At 30.1% G+C, this 22,950-nt stretch overlaps 1 protein-coding gene across 1 annotated transcript; it reads left to right on the top strand.

Moving 5' to 3' along the window:
* Positions 1-983: 983 nt before the first annotated feature.
* On the top strand, positions 984-22,941 carry LOC107447731 (methanethiol oxidase). The gene is made up of 11 exons (XM_071178622.2): positions 984-1,394; positions 3,977-4,146; positions 6,859-7,041; positions 9,730-9,850; positions 12,873-13,055; positions 13,818-13,999; positions 17,577-17,655; positions 18,864-18,985; positions 19,392-19,457; positions 20,723-20,868; positions 22,537-22,941. The coding sequence occupies exons 1-11, from the start codon at positions 1,391-1,393 to the stop codon at positions 22,691-22,693; spliced, it is 1,413 nt and encodes a 470-aa protein (XP_071034723.1). The 5' UTR covers positions 984-1,390; the 3' UTR covers positions 22,694-22,941.
* The last annotated feature ends 9 nt before the right edge of the window (positions 22,942-22,950 follow it).

Raw genomic sequence — 22,950 nt, 5'->3', positions numbered from 1 at the left:
CTAATTTTTTTTTTCATTAATATATTATCGTATTCATGAATATATATATACATATCTTTCAGTTTTTTTCTAGAAATAGAGGGCGATTCGCATTTCTTTTTTTCTTTGTTGAAAGAGTCGCTAAACGCTAACATGAAAGTTAGTGAAATGCATTTCACTAACTTGCACTTCACAGCTTTCTCAGTTTTTCGAGCTTAAATATTTTTACACCAGTCATTTTCTTTAAATAATTCCAATAATTAATAATTATAATTAAATAGCTTAGACTTCGTTTTTTTTTTATTTTTTTTTATTTTAAAAATTACAATTTTTTCTTTTTATCGTTATTATTTTTTAATGTAAACTTCACTAAAACGATTAATGTTGTAAGAAACAGAATTTCTTTTTATAGAATTGCACCACATTACTTTAATTCAGTTCAATTGTACTGAAGGCAAAATTATTTACTTTAAAGGATATAAACATTTCATAGGTCACAATGCATATCCTTTTAGATTATCGAATAAATTAAAAATGATAAAATATTGATCTTTTTTCTTTTGCCTTAAATTATCTTTGCGTAAACAAATTTTATAATTGCGTCCTATATATATATATATATATATATATATATATATATATATATATATATATATATATATATATATATATATATATATATATACAAATAATATAAATATATATATTAATATGCATTATTCCTTTTTTTTTCAATGTTAAAATTAATAATTTATAAAAAATTTAAATTGATGAAATTCATACAGTCGCTGATCATGATTTTAAAAAAAAAATTCAACGAAAATGCTTAAATGTTGCTAATTATTTTTCTTAAAAATTAGTTTTAATAAAAGCTGTTTCATTCATTTATTTTTATCTCATGAAACTACAAAACTTTGCAACTACACTTTTTTTTCCTACTTCATATGACGATTTTACTTTACATGTGTAATTCAAATATTGTTATCTCTTGTTATAAATTCAGCAGAGTTTATACAGTTAACTTGAACGCACATTTCGTCTAAAATATTTTTATACTTTTTTTTTTACTAAATTAAAAAGCATGAGACATAAATTCGAATTATATAAGTTTTATTCTTGAATTTATTCTTGCAAAATAAATACCGAAACGAGTAATAATAGCGTTATTTTCATTAAAAAAATATTCTTATACAAGAGCAAATGAACTGTTGGTAAAAATACTGATGAAATTGTAAAAGTAAATGACGAAGAAGTAAAAAAATAGCTGTAGTAGAAAAAAAAAATCTGTCTTATTGGGTGATAGTGTTATCTTTCAATTTGGCGCATGACATTAAAACTAGTTCAATTGATCTTGAACTTTCAGTGAACTTCAGAAGGAAGTTGTTATTTTCGTTGATAAGACGCTGCGAGCATGGGTAAGTAATAATATTGTTATTTTATTTTCAAAATTTGTATCACTCTTATTGGTACAAAGGTATTTTAATTAAAATACTATCTCCGTATTTATATTAAAACGAAAAAACAAAAACCCTGTGTGGATGATAAATAAAAGCTTTAGTAATCTCAAAATGCAAAAATGTCCGGAAGTAGAATTCGCATAATTATACCAAGCACTTCCACCATCTGGTTTAATAATAACTCTCGATTAAAATAGTCTTTGCTCAACATATTTTTTTTACTATGAAAATATAAAATTATGAATGTCTAATAAAGTAATTCATACACGCATAACCACTTTTTGAATTAGTGTAAATATAGTAACACAGTATCGAAATCGTAAGACAGTTTTATGAGAAATTATGATTAACAAAATTGCAATTACAATGCGCACATTAATCAGAAAATTATTTATATCAATGAAATGTAATAAATTTTAGATATTTACTTTGATTAAATGTCTTAAAACTTATCAATATTTTATTTTAAGTAGATACATAATAATTGTATGCTTTTTTAATTTAAAAATATTTGTTTTTAGTTAGCCGAATTATAAAACTGCTTTTTTCAAATTTGAAACATCGATTACTTTTTTAAAATTGTACAATAATTGGACAGTCACTAAAAAGTAATCGAGGCTGTTAATAAAATTTATTTAGTAATTTGTAAATAATTGTAAAATTTTGAGTTTGGTTAATGTTCATGAGAAATGTTATCATATTCCTTTCGTTGCTAGGCAGTTGAGAAGTTTTATAAAAATTCTTTGACTTTTTTCACATTGTTGCTTAGAAATTAAGAAATTACTAATTAAGAAATTAGTTTTCCCTTGTAAATTAATAAAACCTTTTCATTTACTTGAGTACAAAATTTTGCTTGAGTTTGGCATAGTTACGCAGATACAGACTCTTCTCTTCCTAGGACAATAAACTCAACATTCATGCGATCAATCAAATTCTTACATAAATTTTTTAATTGGCAATTTAAAATAATTTATTGAGAAATATCTACTTCAAATGCTTTTATTTGTTTCAAATATTCTTTCAAACTTATAATTGCAATTGAATCTCACAACTCACCTTGTTTCAGTTTTTCACATCAGTTTTTTTTTTTTTTTTTTTTAAATTTTTCCAATTTTTCTTCAAAAATAAAATAGTAGAAATATAATGTTACGTTAATTTTTTTCTAAAGAAACCAGAAAATATTTCCTTTTTTTAATCGAGAATACGTATAAGAATAAAAAAACAATGGTAAGCCGAAACAATACGTAGAAACAATAGGAATATTTATTCAGATAAAATACGCATTTGTGTCGCGTTTGCATCAACATCATTTACATAAACATCGATTGCACAAACTAATTTGCATTGATTGGTATTTCGAAATATTAAGATTGCATTTTAGTTTATGAAACTTTGAACATTAGGTCAAAAGTTATAAGTGTTCCATTTTTTCCCCTGTTATTTTGCTAGTAGTATGTTTATAAACTTACTGTACTAAACTCGTATAACAGATTGTATATATTAGGAATTATAGTAATTGTACCAAATTTGTAGAAAAAAGCAATAATTTGTTCTCCACCAAGAAAAGTTTATATCTTCACTTACAGTTTTGCTTAGTTATTTTCCCTGAAGGAATATGTAGATTACAAACCGTATATACATTAAAGAAATTGATCGTTTTTCATTTTACTGATGTTGAATTATAATATATTATGATTTTCAGTATTTTTAAGAATATTTATTAGTAGATTGAGTGTTTACAGAAACTTAGAACCTAATTTGTTTAAAGCATAAATATAGAAGAAAAAAATTTAACAAATATTTCAAGGTTAACCAGAAAATCAAATTGGTTTTGATATTCTTTACCACCCTCTCCTCAAAATCGATTAAACAGAGTTCGATAGCGTATCGTGTCATACTGGCTCAAGTATTAATTTGAGACCCTTAATATATGTACTTTCTTGACTTCATTTTTGTCAAAAATTCTAAAATATTATATTAAATTCAGTGATTGCAGAACATTCTACATATATATATATATATATATATATATATATATATATATATATATATATATATATATATATATATATATATATATATATATATGTATGTATATATGACATATATATATATATATATATATATATATATATATATATATATATATATATATATATATATATATATATATATATATATATATATATATATATATATATGTATGTATATATGACATATATATATATATATATATATATATATATATATATATATATATATATATATATATATATATATATATATACATATATATGAACATATATATATATATATATATATATATATATATATACAGAGAAAAATATGTAATCTGTTCATCAGCTCACACGATTGTATCCTCCAAAAGGAGTGCTTTCTAATATTGTATCAATGTATCCAAAGCAAAATATATCAATACAATAAAGTGAGAAGCACTCAAAAAAAATTTTTTTGAAACAAAATAAAATAGAACACATTAAGTAAAAATATCAGGTGTTAAATAATTTTTTTGTAAACAGCGTCCCCTGTGCGCCAAATTGGTTACAACAGTCCTCTGGAAGCTTTCAAGTCGGCAGAAAGAGAAAAACTGGCTTATGTTACATGTGTATCTGCTAAATGGCAAACAACGAATATTCCTGATTTCATAGCTACAGTGGATTTGGATCCCGAATCAAGTACCTTTTCAAAAGTAAGACTATCAATCATTTTCGTAATTATTTTTGCTTTCATAATGTTTGACTCCTGACATATATCTAATGAAAAAAACAACAACAACTAAATATTCAATAAATTTTATACTACTACATATACTTTATTTATTTCTCGACATGATATATGTAAAAATTACAACGAGACATTGGTTCGAACATTCTTTTACGGTATTGTGCTCTCCCAGGTTTTTTGAAGGTACCCAGAGACATAATATTCCTTGGAAGATTCTTCATATTCGAGAATCTTCATATTCGAGAATTTCTGAACTGCAAACTTTGTTTAAGTTCCTGAAAAATACCGCGGCAGCTAAATACCGCTTGAGACATCTGTACAATACCGTGAAGCGAAAGTGCTTACGTTGGTAAAAACAATGTTCGTTGAAATCAAGTTGAGAAATAAGCAAACTTACGTAGTAGTTTTGTTTAGTTTGGAAAGTAACTTTTTCTTTAATTAAAATGTTTGTTTGCACTTTCATAATATCATCTGAAAAGATATTATGTTTGTGCGAAAAAAGCTACACTAACAAATGCAAGTCTACTTTAAATGTTTTTGAATGGATAGTGTTTTCTACACTATGGTGCACTGCAAGTTCTTTTTCGTCTATGCTTCCAGGTTTCTGTTTCCGGTGTATTTTGAAACCATTTGGCTCATTGGGTTTTGAGGCTTTCTTGACTTGAGCAGTATTTTTTGTATACGTGTTACCTGATTTATTATTTGTGTTTAAAAAAAGAACAGTTATAAAATTGTCATTTGAAGACCAGTCATTTCAAGACGTAAGAATCGTCATTTGAAATAAAGATTCGTCATTAAACACTTCTTTATTTAGTCAACAATATACCAACTTCGAAATTTAAATCTAAATTATAATTTGCAAAATGAAGCTAATCTCAATGCTCGAACAATATGTTAACTCTAACGTATGCTAGTGCACGCCTTGCAACAAGAACAAACAGTAATAATGAACAAGTAAAAAGAGGAATAGAGGCTGCCAAAAAAGCGAGTACTTTCAAAATCTAGCATCCATGCAATTTTTTTAACAATGCGAATAGAATCAATTTTCACTTCAAACTCACCAGAATTAATTAATATCATTGATATTTTATGAAATACAGCAGATTCAAGCTCAGAAACTATATAATTTATTTATTTCGTTGAAAATTAAATTATATGTTTGAAAATATTGCCTTGCAGAATAAGCTGTATAGTAAGCAGCTGTATACTTTCTAACCGGAAGTAGGGCAGGTCAAGAGCTCGAGATTGTCGTTGTTTACATTTATGTAGAAAAAATCATCCATAAGGAGTGTCTATTACATCGATCAATTGGTTCTATCGTGCCGAAGCAAATCACAACCAATCACAAAATGGATTCTGTGACTTTTTTCATTTTTTATTTATTTATTTTTAAAGTTTTGATAACAAAAGCGACTACGAGTGTTATAGGATCACGCTTTTCTTCCAATTATTAAGCGCTATCTCTGAATTGATATGCCATAAACTGAAGTTTCTTTAAGGTTAATGTTCCGTAGTGACTGATCATGAAGACACGGTTCCCAGTAGAAAACACCGAAGTCAAGCATCACTAACTGCGATCATTAAGCGGATGGGTGACCACTTTGATTAGCCTACTTAAGGACCGAGGGTGTGTGGTATCGGTTCTCGTTAAACTGCTCTACCGTAAAGTGCTCGATATCGCGCGCAAGTCGTCGGCCTACCAAAGCAGGGGAGCCATTCTCTCTGCAGAGGATCAAAATTGCGATATATTTTATCTTCGGATCATCCTCAGGTATGTTTGCCCGACAGTCACTAATATCTCATTGTGCTAATGCGATGTAAATCTAGTGCTTAAGTACCTACCGTTAAGGTTAAGTGTCACTATTCTATATATATTTACCCAGTATACCCTACACTGATGTTTTTTCAAGTTTAAGTGCCACTACCCGGAAAACATTTGCCTGGTATACCTTACACTGATTTTTTATAAGATTATGTGCTACTACTCAGTATACGCTTTCCCGGTATATCCCACATAAACGTTTTCTTATGGTTGTTGTTGTTTCTAATGCTACTTGCCACACTGCCGAGCAAATTTAAGGCAGAGTGTGCGTTTCTTGTTTTTCAGTGGCGCCATCCTATGGTCAAGAATTCGTCTTCAGCCGCACACACGCCACAACCCGTTTTATGGGACGGACCCATTCACACATCCATTCATTCATCCACAGATCGTAATTTTGACCTGAATCATAGAACGATCAATCTCCAATCCAGTACCCCCAGAGGTATTGATTTGTTATGGGGACATGGAGGACTTTGCGAGTCGACAGATTTAACGTGCATCAGTTACCATCTACTACACGGGGAATCTTTGACCGGTGGGGTTCGAACCCACGAACTCTCGGACATGGGCCCAGTGCCCTACCGACCAGGCTATCCCGGCCTTTTATTATGGTAAAGTGGTTAAGGTTACTAACTAGACAGTTCGGATCGGTTGAATGACATCAGCACTATCTCTTCAAAAGTCTTCAGAAATTCAATAACATTAGTGCTACAGAATCAAATTCGTGCTCTGGTTTACTTGTAAAGTGATGCTTTTGCCGAAAGTCGGCCAAATAGCGGTTAGAATATTTTTTCAAAGAATGGGTACAATAGCCACTGCCTTTTGTGTAATATTGAATCCACCTTTCCCTTTCAGATCATTCATAGAACTGCTCTTCCTAATATTGGCGATGAATTGCACCACAGTGGATGGAACGCATGCAGCAGTTGCAAGATGTGTTCGGTGCGTCGTAGTTACTTAATTGCTCCTGGAATAAATTCGGACAGAATTTACATTATTGACGTTGAAACTGATCCACGAGCACCACGTATACACAAGGTAATTTGAATTTCTTGAACAAATATTTAAACATTCTTGTTTAATTGCCCTCAACCTTAGCCTTATAATCTCTTAAGATAATTTTCTCTATTATAAGACATAATACCAAATATGACATAAATACGAAGATTAGCATAATTAATGCAGGAAGACTCTTGTGCTTTGAATTATGATGTTGTTATGGAGTTGAAAATTAATGTTAAACACTTCGACTTTAACACGTCGAATGCTATGGGGGTCACCGGTGATGGCGAAGCCAAGGTTATTGGAAACACACAATTCGAGTAAATTTTTAATGCTTTTAATTTTTTTTTATTATTATCGTTACTAAAATGGTTTGAAAAAATTAATGCAATATAGAACACACAAAAATCATTTTGGCCAGACGGGCAAGCCATGCAAAATTAGCGTGGTAATTAAATTATTATTATTATTATTATTTTTTTGTGGAAGTTGCAATGAGCGTTTGAGTGACTATAAAGGTGTTAAATAAACCTTAAATAATCCTCAAATTCCAAAAACAAGCATTTAAATAAAGAAAAAATTATATTCTGGTTAAATTGATTATTTTTGGAAGTATGTGCCAGTACCAGCTTTATCATATTTGGTTACACTTAATGAAAAAAAAATCCGTTTTTTTCTTACACAAATCTATATAGTAACTAATTCATTGACCGTCCTCATTAAAGATCTTACAGGAGTTTAACAATCGAGGAACATAAGTAATTTTAATATAATATCTTTGGAACTTATCGTAAGTTATAAGTTGATCAAATTTAAGAACAAAATCCAAAAATAAAACTTAGATCGTGTTTTACTGCAGTGATATAGGCTTCATGAGCCCCATTCTTTACATGTGAAACTATGTCTCTTTGACCTGATGTATTAGAAAATAAGTTATTATTGACCAAATGGCAACAATGCCATTTAACAGAAAAGAAGTCTTTGTATATTTTAAAGTGATGCAAAACCTATTTTAGTAATTTAAAATAACTGTTGAAAGAGAACTTTATTTGACAGTTTTTCAATATTTCGTTTATTTATTAAAATATGTCATTTGTGTGGCTTCTAAATAATCAATTTTTGCGTGTTTTGTGGACGATTTTATGTTCTAAGTTAGAGTTAAATGCGATTCTTGGTTTAATAGATTTGATTTAAAATAATATCCACTATTTCTGCACCTAAATAAGTAATTCAAACACGCATCTGTGATTTTAGAATTTTTTTTAAAATTGAGTCGTGACCAAATGCTACATTATTGCAGCATGACATTATCACATTCGGTAAATCAATGATACAAACACTGATTAGGAAGGCCCGGATTTTGATGACATTCGCATTTTTTGCATTTTTGGACATTTTTTGTCTTTTAGAGCATTTTTTTAGATTTATAGGGCATTTTTCTTTAAATTGTGGGGCATATTTTGCATTTTAATGCATTTTTTAAAGTTTCTTGTTAATTTTTTCCAATTTTTACTATTTTTTATCAATTTTCATTATTACACTGGCTTCCAAACAATGAAGAAAATCTATAGAATATTAACAGGTGAAGCAAAATCTTTTCAAATTGAAGAAGAATTGTAAGTAAGTGAGACCGTCTTTTTCAAGTACGCACCTATAACATCAGTAGACGTTAAAAGAAGCTTCTGCAGGAATGAAAATTTACTTTCAGACAAGAGACGCTCGTTTACATTTCAAATTAACAAAAAACATTTAATAATCCAATGTAATTCTGATATTTAGTAATATTATGAGATGGAAGTTGTTACATCCATTAAAGTTTCTATACAAAATAAAAATATTTTGGAGTCAGTATATTTTCCTTTTTTTGTTATTTTAGGATATAAAACATATTTTTCAAACTTTAATGAACGTAAAATAAGTATTGCATTGCTTTATATTTCTTAAATGACTCATTAATAATTTTAAAGACAAAAATATTTTTTTAATTCAATATTTTTACTTTATTTAAGGCATTTTTTGCGCAATTTTCATTTTTGGCCCTTTTTAAGGGCATTTTTTGCTCTTTTTAAGGGCATTAGTTGAGATTTTTTAGATCATCAAAATCCGGGCTCTACTGATTAGTATATAAAAGTGGTTAACAAATTGAGGCTCACCAGGCACATGTGAAATTTTTTCGATTTGAGAGCAGTTCGTATTTGGATTAAGTGCGGGCGATCGCGGCTTTAGAATAGAGTTTATTGACCACTTACATAAGAGGTATACGTTTTTAGAAATACGATGTTACATACAAAATAATATTCACTTATTAACTTCAAACTTGTTTTTCTTTCGTAACTTTAAAGTTATCTTAGCTCATTATTATTTTTAAAAAAATCATAAGTTTAAAAGATCTGACGATTAATTGGTGAGGTTGATATTTTCTTTATTGTTATCCACATTACTGTGAAATAAAGAAAATACCACGTTTTTTTAATTGTTGCTAACAAATTTCATAGCTAAGAAAAAAATATTCTGCAAAATTTATCAAAACTGCAGCTATGCAAAGATAGTACTTTTGATATGCTTTTTAAATGATTCACTATTTTGTTCAATATCAATTTTGGAATTCCACTTTTTTAGTAAAAATTAATTTTGTGTGAGTGTTAAATGCTTCTTAATAAGAAATATCATCATTATAATAATTATATTGTCACATGTAATAAATATCTTGTCACATGATTTTAGGTAGTTGATACCGAAGAATTTCATGAAAAGGGTAAGGCCGGTGGTCCTCATACAGTGCATTGTTTGCCAAGTGGTGATGTCATGATAAGCTGCTTAGGTGATGAAACTGGAGAAGCTAAAGGTGTGTGTATCTATTTCATTTTTTTTTGTTTTTTTTTTTTGCTTCATCTTTAAGTAAAGGTCTGGTTTCTTAGGACAAACGCCTTATCTGGGCGTCAGCGGAAAGTTGACGTAGAGCTGACGCCAAAAAAATACTTTTTTGTTAGCTCAGCGTGAGCAGTCGGTCCAACGCGGACATTATCTCTCATTGCGCATGCGTTAATAACGAAAACAAATATTTATTTTGAATTTGTATTGATTTTGTTATTGTCGACCAGTGTTTTAGAGAACAAATAATGACTTTGTCCAAGAAAAAACACATTATAGCTGAGCTAAATGAAGAGTGCTATGTTTAATGAAGAAGCTATGTTTAATGTCAAAATCAAAATCTTGGCTGATTTCAATGCGCTGTTGGATGTTGTCCGCCATTGCTGCTGTGGTTAACGTCACGTTGTAATCCAACTGCAGTTGAGTTGGACGGCAATTGTAGTTCAAGATGAGCGTTCGATGACGTATACTATCAAACTCACAAATGGACCAATCAGAGGTTAGCGCTGATTTCCAGCTGACGGCGTCCTGTCTAAGAAACCAGGTCTTAATACAGTGTGATTAATTAAATCATATATGAGTATCATATGAATCCGAGAATTATAATTTTAAGAAACTATAATATTTTTTTATCAAGGTCAGAAGATTTGCTTTAGAGTAACTCAAAAAACCTTATAGAAATTAAAAAGAATCGTAGTTGATACGTTTTTAACGGGTGACTCAAAATCAAGGATTATAATTAGGGGGAAATAAAACCTGAAGTTTAAAAATAACAATACATGGCATGACTGCCAGATATTTTTGATCCGTCGTTCAAACATTGTGACCAATGCCTGGTTCGACCATCTTTCTGCAACTTCCACTTCAGTTTTAAACCACGCCGACTCTTAGTGGGTGGAGCTCATCTTCTTTTGGCTAAACACAGTTCATATCATCCAAAGGCACCTTCCAGATCTTTCTCCCCATAACTTCTTTTTTGCAACAGACTTAGTTTAGAACACCATTTGATTCGGTAAACTGAGTATTTAATGTCTTTTTATTTGGAGCATATTTTTATTTTTTATATTATAAAACCGACGTTGAACAGTCAACCCAATTTTTGGGTTTACGACTACTAATGTTCGACTACGTAGCCTTGTAATTTTGAACCCAATCCAGAAGACAAGGAAACTCCTGGATCAAGTATTGGGGAAAATTTGCCTTCTTGGAGGACTTTTTGATGGAACTAACCTGCATTTGCGTTACATGGAGAGGAAGACCACGAGAACCTCCCACGGTTAGCCTGACGGCAAGGGGACTCTAACCCATGATCCGTCTACCACTGAGGATATTTCACGTCGGCACTGTGGTCGGTGCAAGCCGGATGCGGAATTAGTATCTACTGGGATTCGAACCCGGTTCACCTCATTGGAAGACGAAAGTTCTATCACCTGAGCCATCGCGGCTCTATTTGGAGCATAGACTATTTTGGCTCTTGTGACATTGAAACCTAAATTCAGTCGAATCCTTTATTCCATCATATTTAATCTGCAAATTGCTTCGTATGTACACTGTTTAATCAGACTCCAGAATCGAACTCGTGACTCATCACTTTATAACATTTGTAGGCTGTGCTGCAACTGGCTACTATTAAATATTTATAACCCCTTTATCTTTTCATTTTAAGGAAACCTAACATGATTTGATCACGAATGAGTTGAAAAATTCGCGGAGAATTTAAAAAACAATGATTATAGACAAAAATGGAAACTTCAAAGCATGATAGTGGAAGAAAGTTTATGGTTTAGAAATAGTGATAGTTTCTTGGTTTAGCTACCACTGCCTAAAACGATTTTTTTAAATCATTTGCATGCATTATGGTGATTGTGATTGGGATCCATTTAATGTGAAGTAAATTTTCTAAATTCTATTTTTAAGAAAAAAATTTCAAAAATTTCAATAAAATGTTACAAATACGATTAACAACAATAACATTTCTTTGTTTTATCTAAAATCAAAGTAATATTGTTTGTAAAAGAAATTATAAATTTGTATTTGAAACACGAGCAAATTTTTTTTTTAAAATTCTCATTTGTGAAAAAAAGCTGGTCTTTATTTTATGAGAAGGTTACAGTTTGACTTGACAAACTTTTAAAGCGACAGTTTTGAAAAATTTTAAAAACGCTTTATTTTAACGATTTTCAAGCTGATAGTTAGACGTCACTAAGAAAAAAAATTTTTCTTTTCAAAAGTACAAAATTGCACAAAAGTGAGAATTATTTCTTGAAAAGATTAGTAGAAAGAATAAGTCGAGGTAAATAAAAATGTTTTTGCTAGTAGGGGTGACCTTGATGGTTATACCTATGAGAAAATAGTCAAAGATAAGATAGTCCATAAACACAGGAGCAAGTACGATGTTTTCATAGGTGTCCTTTTTCTCTTTTTTTTTTAAAATTTTTTGCGAAAACAAAATATAGTTACATGCGAATCTCAAAATAGATAACTAATATTCAACTAAATGATAGTAAATGAAGTTATGTCCGATGTTTACTTTTTAACACTAGATTGCCTAAGGAAGTCATTTTGACTGCTTTTAATTTCAATTAAAAAAGCAATGATGTCTATGACATAATTTCTTAGAATTTTGTGACTTTTTGTACAACATATAATTTTTTTTATTGTTAATATTTACTAATAACTTGTTAAATAACTGTAAATAATATAAAAAATGCTAAAAATTAGTTTTAAACAAATTTATTTACGCATTCACAATCCTGCCATTTTGACTGCTTTTAGGCAATATAGGTATATACGAATTTTCCGTCTTTCTAGTGTTAAACATCACTATATATTTATTTAAAACTACTTATTACGAAGTCTAGGTGTCAGAATAGTTTATTCAGAATAGTCAGAATGGTTTAGTTTAGCATAATGTTTGGAACAGATTTGATTTCAAAATCTTAAATGTTGACGTTTAACTGCAATAAAGTATTAATAATATAAGTCTTCCTTTTCAGGTACTTTTGTACTATTAGAGCAAGGCACATTCAAAGTGAAAGGCACATGGCAAGACGAAAATGATAGTGTTGAATTTAACTACGATTATTGGTATCAGCCTCGCCACAATGTCATGGTTAGCACAGAGTGGGCTGCACCCAATGTTTTTAGAAATGGATTTTTTCTGGAAGACGTACAAAAAGGTAAATTTGCTGCAAATTTGTCTTTATTAATTTTTGTAAAAAAATAAACATTTTAATGTGGTTTATTCTTTTTTACTTCAAGGATTGAATCTAAAAGATTTGAAACTGTATATCTGATGGCTTACAGATAATAGGAAATAACACAGAAAACTTAATCACTATACTGTTAAAATTTTTTAAGCCTTTTGAGCCACATTATAGCCCAAATTAGAGACAAACTTTAACATGGTGTAATGCAGAGCCACATTATCTTGCTGGTTATTTAATTACTTTTGCTGGTTTGAGAGTCACATCACCCAATGATTGAAAACTATCTAGCCTCATTTCTCGGGCTCTAGCTAACGGTCATGGTAGGAATGCTACGTAATTTTGCTCTTGGTCAGGCGATGTTTACAGCACTTGAGCCGGTACTTTTCTCTCTAAACTTAAGCAACTAAATTGACAGGATAAATTTTAGCCTAGGTAGATTTAACGTTCACCTTGCTAAGCATGGATGCCGGTAATTTAGTCGGCTGCCAGAATCGAACCTACGGCACTCAGTTCTCCACCAGCGAAGTGAGCTACGCTTTTGAAGCTTCGAAAAACGACGAGCGCGATGTCGTAAAAAGCATAAAAAAGAATAAAAATCAACAAAATTTAGAACAGTCACTTTACTTGTTCTTCATCAACTTAGTGTCACTGATAGTATCTAATGATTTTTTTTAAAAAAAAAGGAATTATTGATGTTTTTATAAAAATTTAAAGATCTCGTGTTTGTCTTAGGTCATTACGGTCACAGTATTAACATTTGGGATTGGACTACCAGAAAGCGAATCCAGCGAATGGATTTAGGAGCAGAAGGTCTAATTCCACTGGAAGTTAGGTTCCTTCACAATCCTGATTCAGCCATTGGATTTGTAGGATGTGCTCTATCGTCCACAGTTTTCAAGTTTCACAAGCACAGCGTGAGTTTGATATTACTGATATTAAATATTTCTTTTATGGTTTGAATTTCATTGCATAAGAACTGGGGTTCAAACACCAGTGGCGGCTAGAAGACCACCCAGCTTCAGATCGATGGGTACTAGCTTGTCTGGGTAGTAAAGGCTGCCTGTGCGCAGTGCTGACCACATTGCCGCAATCATGCCGTTGGTCTCGAAATTGAAGAGCCTTATCCTCCATGAACAATGGGCTTTTGCAGGAATACTTTGCTTAATATTTTAGTTTAATAACCGTTGTTGAGCAACCGACCTAATTTTGGTTAATGACTACTAATGTTCAACTCCGCAGCTTTGTAATTTCGAACTCAATTCAAAAAGCATAACTCTGGATCAAGTATTGGGCAAAATTTGCTTTCGTGGAGAATTTTTTGATAGAATCAACCCGCATTTATTGTACATGGAAATGAAAACCAGGAAAGCCTGACAGCAAGGGGACTCTAATCCGTGATCCGTCTACCACTGAGGATATTTCACGTCAGCACTGTGGTCGTTGCAAGCCGGATGCGGATTCGTATCGACCAGCCATTCGTGAAGTTCGAAACCGGTATACATCATTTGAAGGCGAACGCTCTATCCCCTGAGCCATCACGGCTCTACTTTTTATTTTTATTTTTTATTTTATTTTATATCCGTCGTTGAACAGTCAACCCAATTTTGGGTTTACGACTACTAATGTTCAACTCCGTAGTCTTGTAATTTTGAATCAATCCAGAAAGCAAGGAAACTCCTGAATCAGTACCCCCAGCTGTATTGATTTATTATGGGAACATGGAGGACTTTCCGACTCGGCAGATTTAAGTACTTTTTCAGTTTAGTTGCATCCACGTGATTCATTGAAAGAATGTAAAATAGGCCATAACCTTTTTAATTAAACTTTAAGGTCAACTCACACATTTAATTAACCCTTTTTGACACAGTGTTGCCAGTCTGGTGACATATAATCCATAAACGTTACAAACCGCTAGAAATGTAAAACTATTTGCTTCTAAATGATCACCAATTTTTCGATTCTTTAAGCAACAGAGTGATAAAGTCTGCCTCTTCATTATGTATTCCTACTGTCTAAAAGTCACTGTTCTACTTAGGTTTAAAGTTCTTTTTGGAGATAATTTCAGCTTCATATAACTATTCCAGTTACATTTGACAGAAATTTGGAGAACCGTAACGAAATTCAAATTAGTTACAACCATGTAAAATTAACCCATATCTTGTTACAAAGTTACCTAACTTAAACAGCGAACTGATTAAAATGATATGTAAACGAAATCTGAAAGACAAAATATTGCGTCTATAAAATGATCTAAGAAAAATATTTCCCGAATAAAGGAATGTAAAAAGAATGTTGAAAAATAAGTTAATTTTTGTACAAAATATTACTTCATATAATATAATAGTTTAAAATGAAGTATCACGTTGTTCTGTATTGTCGTTTACTTATATCTAATTGAGAATCCGGCGTCCGATGCACTTGACAATGTTTGGAGCAATTTATCACTCAAAAAATATTTTAAAAGAATTTGTATGATTTAACGAAGCAATTGTCTAGAAAAATATTATTGAATTTACCCAGGTAGTTCAAAGATTTTTTAAATTGCTATTAAAAATTATACGAAAAGTGCATAATCCAAGTAACTTTTTTGGGAATGTTAAATAATACGTAAGCATATTTTTGGCAATTTCGAACTTCTCCCCTCTTTGTCAACAAAAATAAGCAATTTACAACCCCCCTTCCATGCTTACATAAGAAGGCTGCAGCCCCCCCCCCTTGGCTTTTTTCTTTGAATTGTACTATATACAGTTTTAGGATTAAATTCAAATAAAATGACGCAACTATGCATTAAATAAAGTTATGTTTTGGAAAAATTTGGGTGGAAAATTCATTAGGAGTCTTTTGTGTTCAAGATCCTTAACCTGTAAAACTCCTTGAAAAAAGAATTTTTTTTCTCATTTTTTCCTTCCCGAAATCAACTTTTATTTCACATTTGAAAATTTCCCTCACGTTATGATTTTATTTTAACTAAAAAAAAAAATAAATTGAAAATAAGGTTATTTTTTATCATACCACTTCTCTCTCCTTGTTGTTAAAATAAGCAAGTGATAAACCCCCTCCCTCATTAGATGCTTACTTAATATTTGACCGGATTTTTAAGAAAATATTTTGGTACATGAATATCATATTATTTGAGTCTAGTGACTTTTGTTTCCCGACCGAAATGTGAAGAAATACACTATAAAAATATTCTACAATATTCTAAAATTTAAAATTTGCCATTTTTTAATGTACTAATGAAAAAGTTTAAATAATTTTAATTAATTGAATTTCTTAGAACACAGTATATTTGAAACAATATTTATATTTTTCGCATTGAAGAGTTAATTTTCTTTTAAACTGCATATTTCTAAGTAAAAATCGATTTTTCTACCCATTTAGAGCTTGATTCTCATTAGGAACACTACATATTTTGTCGATGCATTTTAATTATACCACATAGATCTTGTTTATGCAACTGATCACAATAGTTTGCTTCCAAATAAAAAGAACCGTCCATTTTTGTTGGTTTCGAGCAAATGACCGAGGAATTCTTTTGCAACTGCTCTGATGAAATATGCGTTTAGAAACTTTGTCTAAAATGAGATAAAAAATATGCGAGTTATGGGTCTCAAATTTGTGTTTAAGAGAGGAAGTAACGAAACGCTACTAGTGTCGAGCCACTAGTGAGGAAGTTTGGATAAAAAAATATGATTGTTGTTGCTGTTGCTCATTTACGTCGCACTAGAGCTGCACAATGGGCTATAAAAAATATGAATCAGTTTGATGACTAACATGAATTTTGCATCATCTTTAGAAGTGAATCATTGCATTTCGATGGCGTTATCCTTGCTAAATATTCATTATTTTGTACACATTTTTAACTTCATTCTTTGCAATGATTCAAAAAATATGTATTAAGACTCATCATAGCCGAACATTCTGTATAAAATAGTGCACATACATTTTTAGCGATATTATATTAAAACTAAATTTATCGATTTGAGTTGAATTGTAATAAAATAATTTTATAGGTAATTTTAGGATACAGAAGTAAATAAATGGGTAATTACTTTTTGCATTTCACATTGTTTAGCATTATAATAGCTCAGCTTTGTGTTATTGTCGTTCTTAAGTGATGAACATTATGTTATTATAAGTTTCAATGACTGCTTTGGAACAGCTATCGCATATTTCTCAGTCTAAGGCCATTTTTTTTTTAAATTCCTTGAAATGTCACTGGGCTTGGTTCTTCTATTGCGTACTTCGCTCTACGCAGTATGGATCAATATCCTCTACTACGGGATTAGATTTTGACTACTTTGTTTTTGGTTACTGTTCAAATTTTACATACTTGTAAAATTCAAAGCAAAACTTTTAATTTTTAGCTTTTTCATCAACTTTTATTTCATGAAAATACTTTCAAATGTTTTCAATTATAACCAGAATCGAATTTTCATTTATTATCTAATATTATATTATTTTAATATATTTATGAATCTATATTTGTAGGATGGTTCTTGGAAATCTCAATTGGTCGCAAGAACTCCAAACAAAAAAGTAGCAAACTGGATTCTTCCTGAAATGCCGGGTAAAATATTAAGATACAGAGTTATTATTTGTGTGTGACATTACACTTGATTTCATACCTTTCATGGGTGGATATAAGTAAAGTTGTAGGTAGAATTTTATATCCACGATTTATTCTCGTTATTATTCGTTATTACTCGTTACAACTACGATGTAGGAGGATAATATTTATGAATGGATATTTTCGGTAAAATTATTAAAAATCGATTTTGTTATTTTTTAATAATTCGACAGTTTTCACATTTGAGGATATTTTCTTAATGTATAAGGGGATATTTACATAAATGGGAGAGATATCACTTGTTATATTTGACGCGTACATTTTATTTTATTTTATAACTGGCGCTGAACAATCTAAGTAGATGACTATCAATTGGTCTTGTAATTTTAAACACAACCCAGAAGGCAAGGATACTCCCGGATAAATCATCGGGACAAGCTAGCCTTCGTGGAAGACTCTTTGGTAGAACTAACCTACATTTGTGTTAAAAGGAAAGGTAAACCACGAAAATCTCTCCCACAGTTAGGCGCTCGGTTAGGGGATTCTAACTTATGATCCGTCTACCGCAGAATATATTTCACGTCAGCTCTGTGGTCGATGCGAGCCGGGAGTAGAACTCGTATCAGTCAACATTTATGAAATAAGTCTTCATAAACTCTAACATGGCTTTTTCTCGAAATATCCTTTTTCATTGCTCCTGCCTGAATCGTCTTAACATCGCTCGAAATACATTTTTACAACTCTTTTAAAAAATGAAATAAAAAAAATTAGATACATTAGGGAGTGTAAGAATGTCAAAACCTGCTTGATTGCTGATTTGAACTTGAGAGGTTCAAGTATCTTTCAACTTCTTTTGGTTATATCGCGCAATTTAACAAGTTTCCTTACACTCCTTTCTCAATTATTATTCGTCAACTTTCGATAGCCTTTTAATTTTTTCCTAGCTTAAATATTCATTTGCCAATCCACATTGTACATTTTTTTGGCATTTTTTTATGCCCAATTATATTAAAAAAACCCCGCAATATCTATACAATTTTCATCAAAATGTTCAATTATTATTTTTTTAATGGACTGTTATACATAGACTTTAAAAACTGTAATGCACCAATGCACTGCTTTCATTTAAAAAAAATACCATCTACACACTTGCAATTTTAATTAAAGTTTTATTAAAATGTTAAATTTTTATTACTTTTTTATATTAGGATTGATAACAGATATTTTGATATCTATGGATGATCACTATCTTTATGTGAGCAACTGGCTTCACGGAGATATCAGACAGTATGATATTTCAGATACAGAAAATATAAAGCTTACCGGACAGGTAAACAACGTTACTACTACAATGAAATTTTCACTTTATCTACTATCTATTTCGTACTAAAGTTTGAAATGTTTTGCCTAAAAGCATCATAAATTTAACATAGATATATTATAATAACCGTTTCTCACTAACTTACTGTTACTTTAGGCAATATAATTTTGCACTAAATAATTTTTTTGGCTCGATAATTTTGTTTTAAATTTTCATGGATGCTGCTATAGAGTCAACTATATTTTTCACTCTGAATTTCATCTTTAGAGTATTAAGAGTATCCAGCATCTATATTTAAGCGTTCTATGACGTTTATGTATATCCATGTTATTTTTACAGTTTTTTTTGTATATTATTATCTTAATAATTGTTTTACTTTTACCCATTTGCAGCTATTGTTTATTTTATTTAACAGGTATTTCTTGGAGGCAGCATATGTAAAGGAGAAAAAGTTATTGTTGTTGAAGATGCAGAGCTGAAGGTTAAATGCATTTCTTAAAAAATACATAAATTAATTGAAACTAATTGAGATAAAATAATTTATAATACATTGCAATGCAAATTAAATCTTATTCAGTTAAATAAAATTTGCAACTGTAAATTTAGCTTTTAACCAATTTGTGATTTGATTAAAAAAATTGCTAAGAAATATTGCAAGAATGAGGATACTAATTTCATAATAAGTAAAATACTTTAGGTGAATGAAAATTATATTTATCATTTTGGCAGGCAATAATAACTGTAATAAATAAGAGAGCTAAATTTTGTTGCTTTTAAATCTATTTGAAACACATGACACTTTTCAATTTCAGTTTCTAAGGTTGTCAATTATACAAAAAATACTCTAGCCCAATTCTAATCTAGAGATTCTTTAAAAAGTCTCAAATGTGTAAGATATTCATATTCTGTCTTATATAGTAAAAAAAAAACATGAAGTTTCCAATAAATAAATTTTACGCTAGTCACTTGTAAAATATTCTAGTGGTATCATCCAATTCTAACCTTGAGATTTTTTTAAAAGTCTGAAATGTTTAAGATTTTTAATTTCTGCTACTTATATACTGAGAACACATGAAGATTTCACTTTCCAATTTTTAATGCTAATCGCTTGTAAAATATCCAACCGGTTCAATTATTACCTAGAGATCCTTCATAAAGTTAAAAATCAGTATCTTTAAGTTCGGTTACTTCTAAATATATATTTATAAAACCATATATAATTTCTATACGTATGTTAGTTCGAAATCCGCCGGCCGAAGATTCCCCGTGTAGTTGGTGACTGATGCACGTTAAAATTCTGTCGAGTCGCAAAGTCCTCCATGTGCCCATAACAAATCAATACCTCTGGGGGTACTGGATTGGAGATCGATCGCTCTCTGATTCAGGTCAAAATTATGATCTGTGGATGGGTCCGCCTTATAAACAGGTGTGACGTATGGTGTGGCGAAGTTGATTACTTGACCATAGATGGCGCCACTGAAAAACAAGAATCGCACACTTTGCCTTAAAATTTGCTCGGTTTCACCAAGCAGGCTTTCCCGTGTGGCAAGTGACATTAGAACCAACCAACCAATATGCATGTTTATTATAAATAAGAAAGCTGAGTTTTATTGCTTTTAGTCCTAGTATATTAAAAATGCAAGTATAATTGTAAAGTTTGTATGACACTGCTTTATCTAAGCAATAGTTAGTATAAATTGTTCTTTAATTTTTAGGCAAATCATTAAATACACGTTTATGATTCAGGTTCAGCCAGAGAGACCTCATATAAAAGGGATTCCTGTTCGTGGAGGGCCTCAAATGCTGCAATTAAGTCTGGATGGCAAAAGACTGTATGTTACAAATTCATTGTTCAGTGCCTGGGATAAACAGTTTTACCCTGAGATAATAGAGTAAGACTATATACTTTATTTCGTTTTTAACAGGTTCAAATTAAATATAATGTTTTTTCCTCATCCAAAGTTGACAGAAAATTTTTTCATAGATTTTATATTCTCAAAAAATTATTCAATGTTGAAAAATTAAAAGAAAAACAAATAATTGATGAATTGGTGAAGTATACTAAAAATTACTGACTTACAATGTAGTGCTAAGAGCATAATAAGCGCACACTACGCGAAAAAAATTTTCCTGAAAAATCAAGTTTAAAAATTTTTTGTTTTTTTTTTAAAAATTCGATTACTTAGGGAACTGTTTGATTGATTTAGCTTGACTTTTGCATTTTGTCATGCAAAGTTACCTCATTTAAAATGATGTAAAAAATTGAATTCAAAATCCTTTCGACCAATATTAAATAAGATAAAAAAATTAAAAAAATAATCTTTTGACTGCGAATTTTATAACTGATCACAAAAGTTTTTCAATTCACTTAAAATGGTCTCGAAATAGGTGAAATACGGAGAAAAAAAATTGACATTTAGGGGTCCAAACTTTGGACCGTTCTCCTTACCAAACTATTGGGACCATATTTCCCAGATTACGGCTACCCCCTATATTTTGGGGTTCAGAAATCCGAGTCCCTCGAAAAAAGTTTTTTATTTAGAGAAACTACGTTTCTGAGTCTGATTTTGCAACTTGGAATATCGTCTGCAATAATTAGTTTGCATATTTGAAGTCCCCCCTCCGAACTATTAAGATTAAATCCTAAAACGTGAAAATCCGATTATTAGATCAAAAGTTATTCAGACTGGTCCGTTCACTTTTTTTATTCACTGTACAACTATCAATCAAAGTATTAATGAGGTACGCAAATTGAAAAACAGTATAATTTAATAAACTTTATTGTACTGTTCACTCCACATTCTTCTTCATACGAAAGTTCAGACTCTAATGATTGCAAGGCAAAATTTTTAATTCTAACTGTTATTAAAGTATTTTCCATTCTTATTTTTCTAAAGATCTTAATATCTTTTTCTTTTACTATTATTATTCAGTATTTGGCATCTTTTTCTGGAAACTATAAACTGAAACACAGTAGGAGATATTTCTCTAAGCTCACTGTTATAATAAACTCTATTTTCGGCACGGATAATTTTAAAAAGCGACGAAAATTACATTCAATACAATTTATCAATACCAAGCATCTTTAATTTACCTAAAACTATATTTAAAAATAAATTAAATTATTCATTTTGAGTATTTATAAGTCAAAATATATTTTATTTATTTTAAGTTCTTTTTTTACGCATCAAAAATTATCTTTCGTTTGTCTTGAGTGTATTTTATATATATCAAACCGTATAAAGAAATATTTTCTATAGTTTTAGTGTATCTTTTATTTATTTTAACTATCTTTAACTGTATCAAATTAACTTTAATGTACATAAGTGAATTTTATGTACCAAAGTATCTTTTACACATCAAGAATCAAATTTAAATAAAAGATATTGAAGTGTGTTTTATAGGTCAAATTACTTTATAATATCAAGTATCTTTATCGTATTGTAAGTGTAATTTGTGTGTCATATATTGTTTTACGTACTAAGCATCTTTTATGCGTCAAATTACTTTTTTAAAGTACCTTAAGTTTTGAAATACATTAAATGCATTTTATTTTTCAGACAAGGATCGATGATGCTTATGATTAATGTAGACACCGAGAAAGGTGGTTTACAGCTGGATCAAAATTTTCTTGTAGACTTTTCTAAAGAAGGAAATATTTTAGCACATGAAATTAGATTTCCTGGTGGTGACTGTACCTCAGATATATGGGATTAGTAAAACAAAGATACTTGCAAAAACAACAAGCTGAAGTGTTTTTTTTTTGCTAGTAAAGCTGAAAGTTTTTTGTATTAATGTGTTTAAAGATTATGAAATAATCTGTATCAATTTGACCATTCAGAAGTAATAATTAAATCATAAGATGTTTTTTACGGCGATTTTCATTCGAAGTTTGATGTTCTTTTCTTTCTGGAAAAGCGTTGACTGTAAAAGATTGTTTGAATTAAAGTATATTTTTCATTTAAGTGATTCTT

The sequence above is a fragment of the Parasteatoda tepidariorum genome, chromosome 6 (genome assembly GCF_982258835.1).
Source record: "Parasteatoda tepidariorum strain Cologne lab strain chromosome 6, Ptep-v5.0, whole genome shotgun sequence".
Classification (NCBI taxonomy): Eukaryota; Metazoa; Arthropoda; class Arachnida; order Araneae; family Theridiidae; genus Parasteatoda; species Parasteatoda tepidariorum.
Note: the sequence above shows the minus strand (reverse complement) of the source record. Positions and strands in the feature narration are given on the sequence as shown.

What these genes read in the sequence shown, in the direction of transcription:
- LOC107447731 (XM_071178622.2), top strand. An exon ending in GAGCACCACGTATACACAAG is followed by an intron (nt 7,042 to 9,729) that starts GTAATTTGAATT and finishes ACATGATTTTAG; the next exon opens with GTAGTTGATACCGAAGAATT. An exon ending in TGAAACTGGAGAAGCTAAAG is followed by an intron (nt 9,851 to 12,872) that starts GTGTGTGTATCT and finishes CTTCCTTTTCAG; the next exon opens with GTACTTTTGTACTATTAGAG.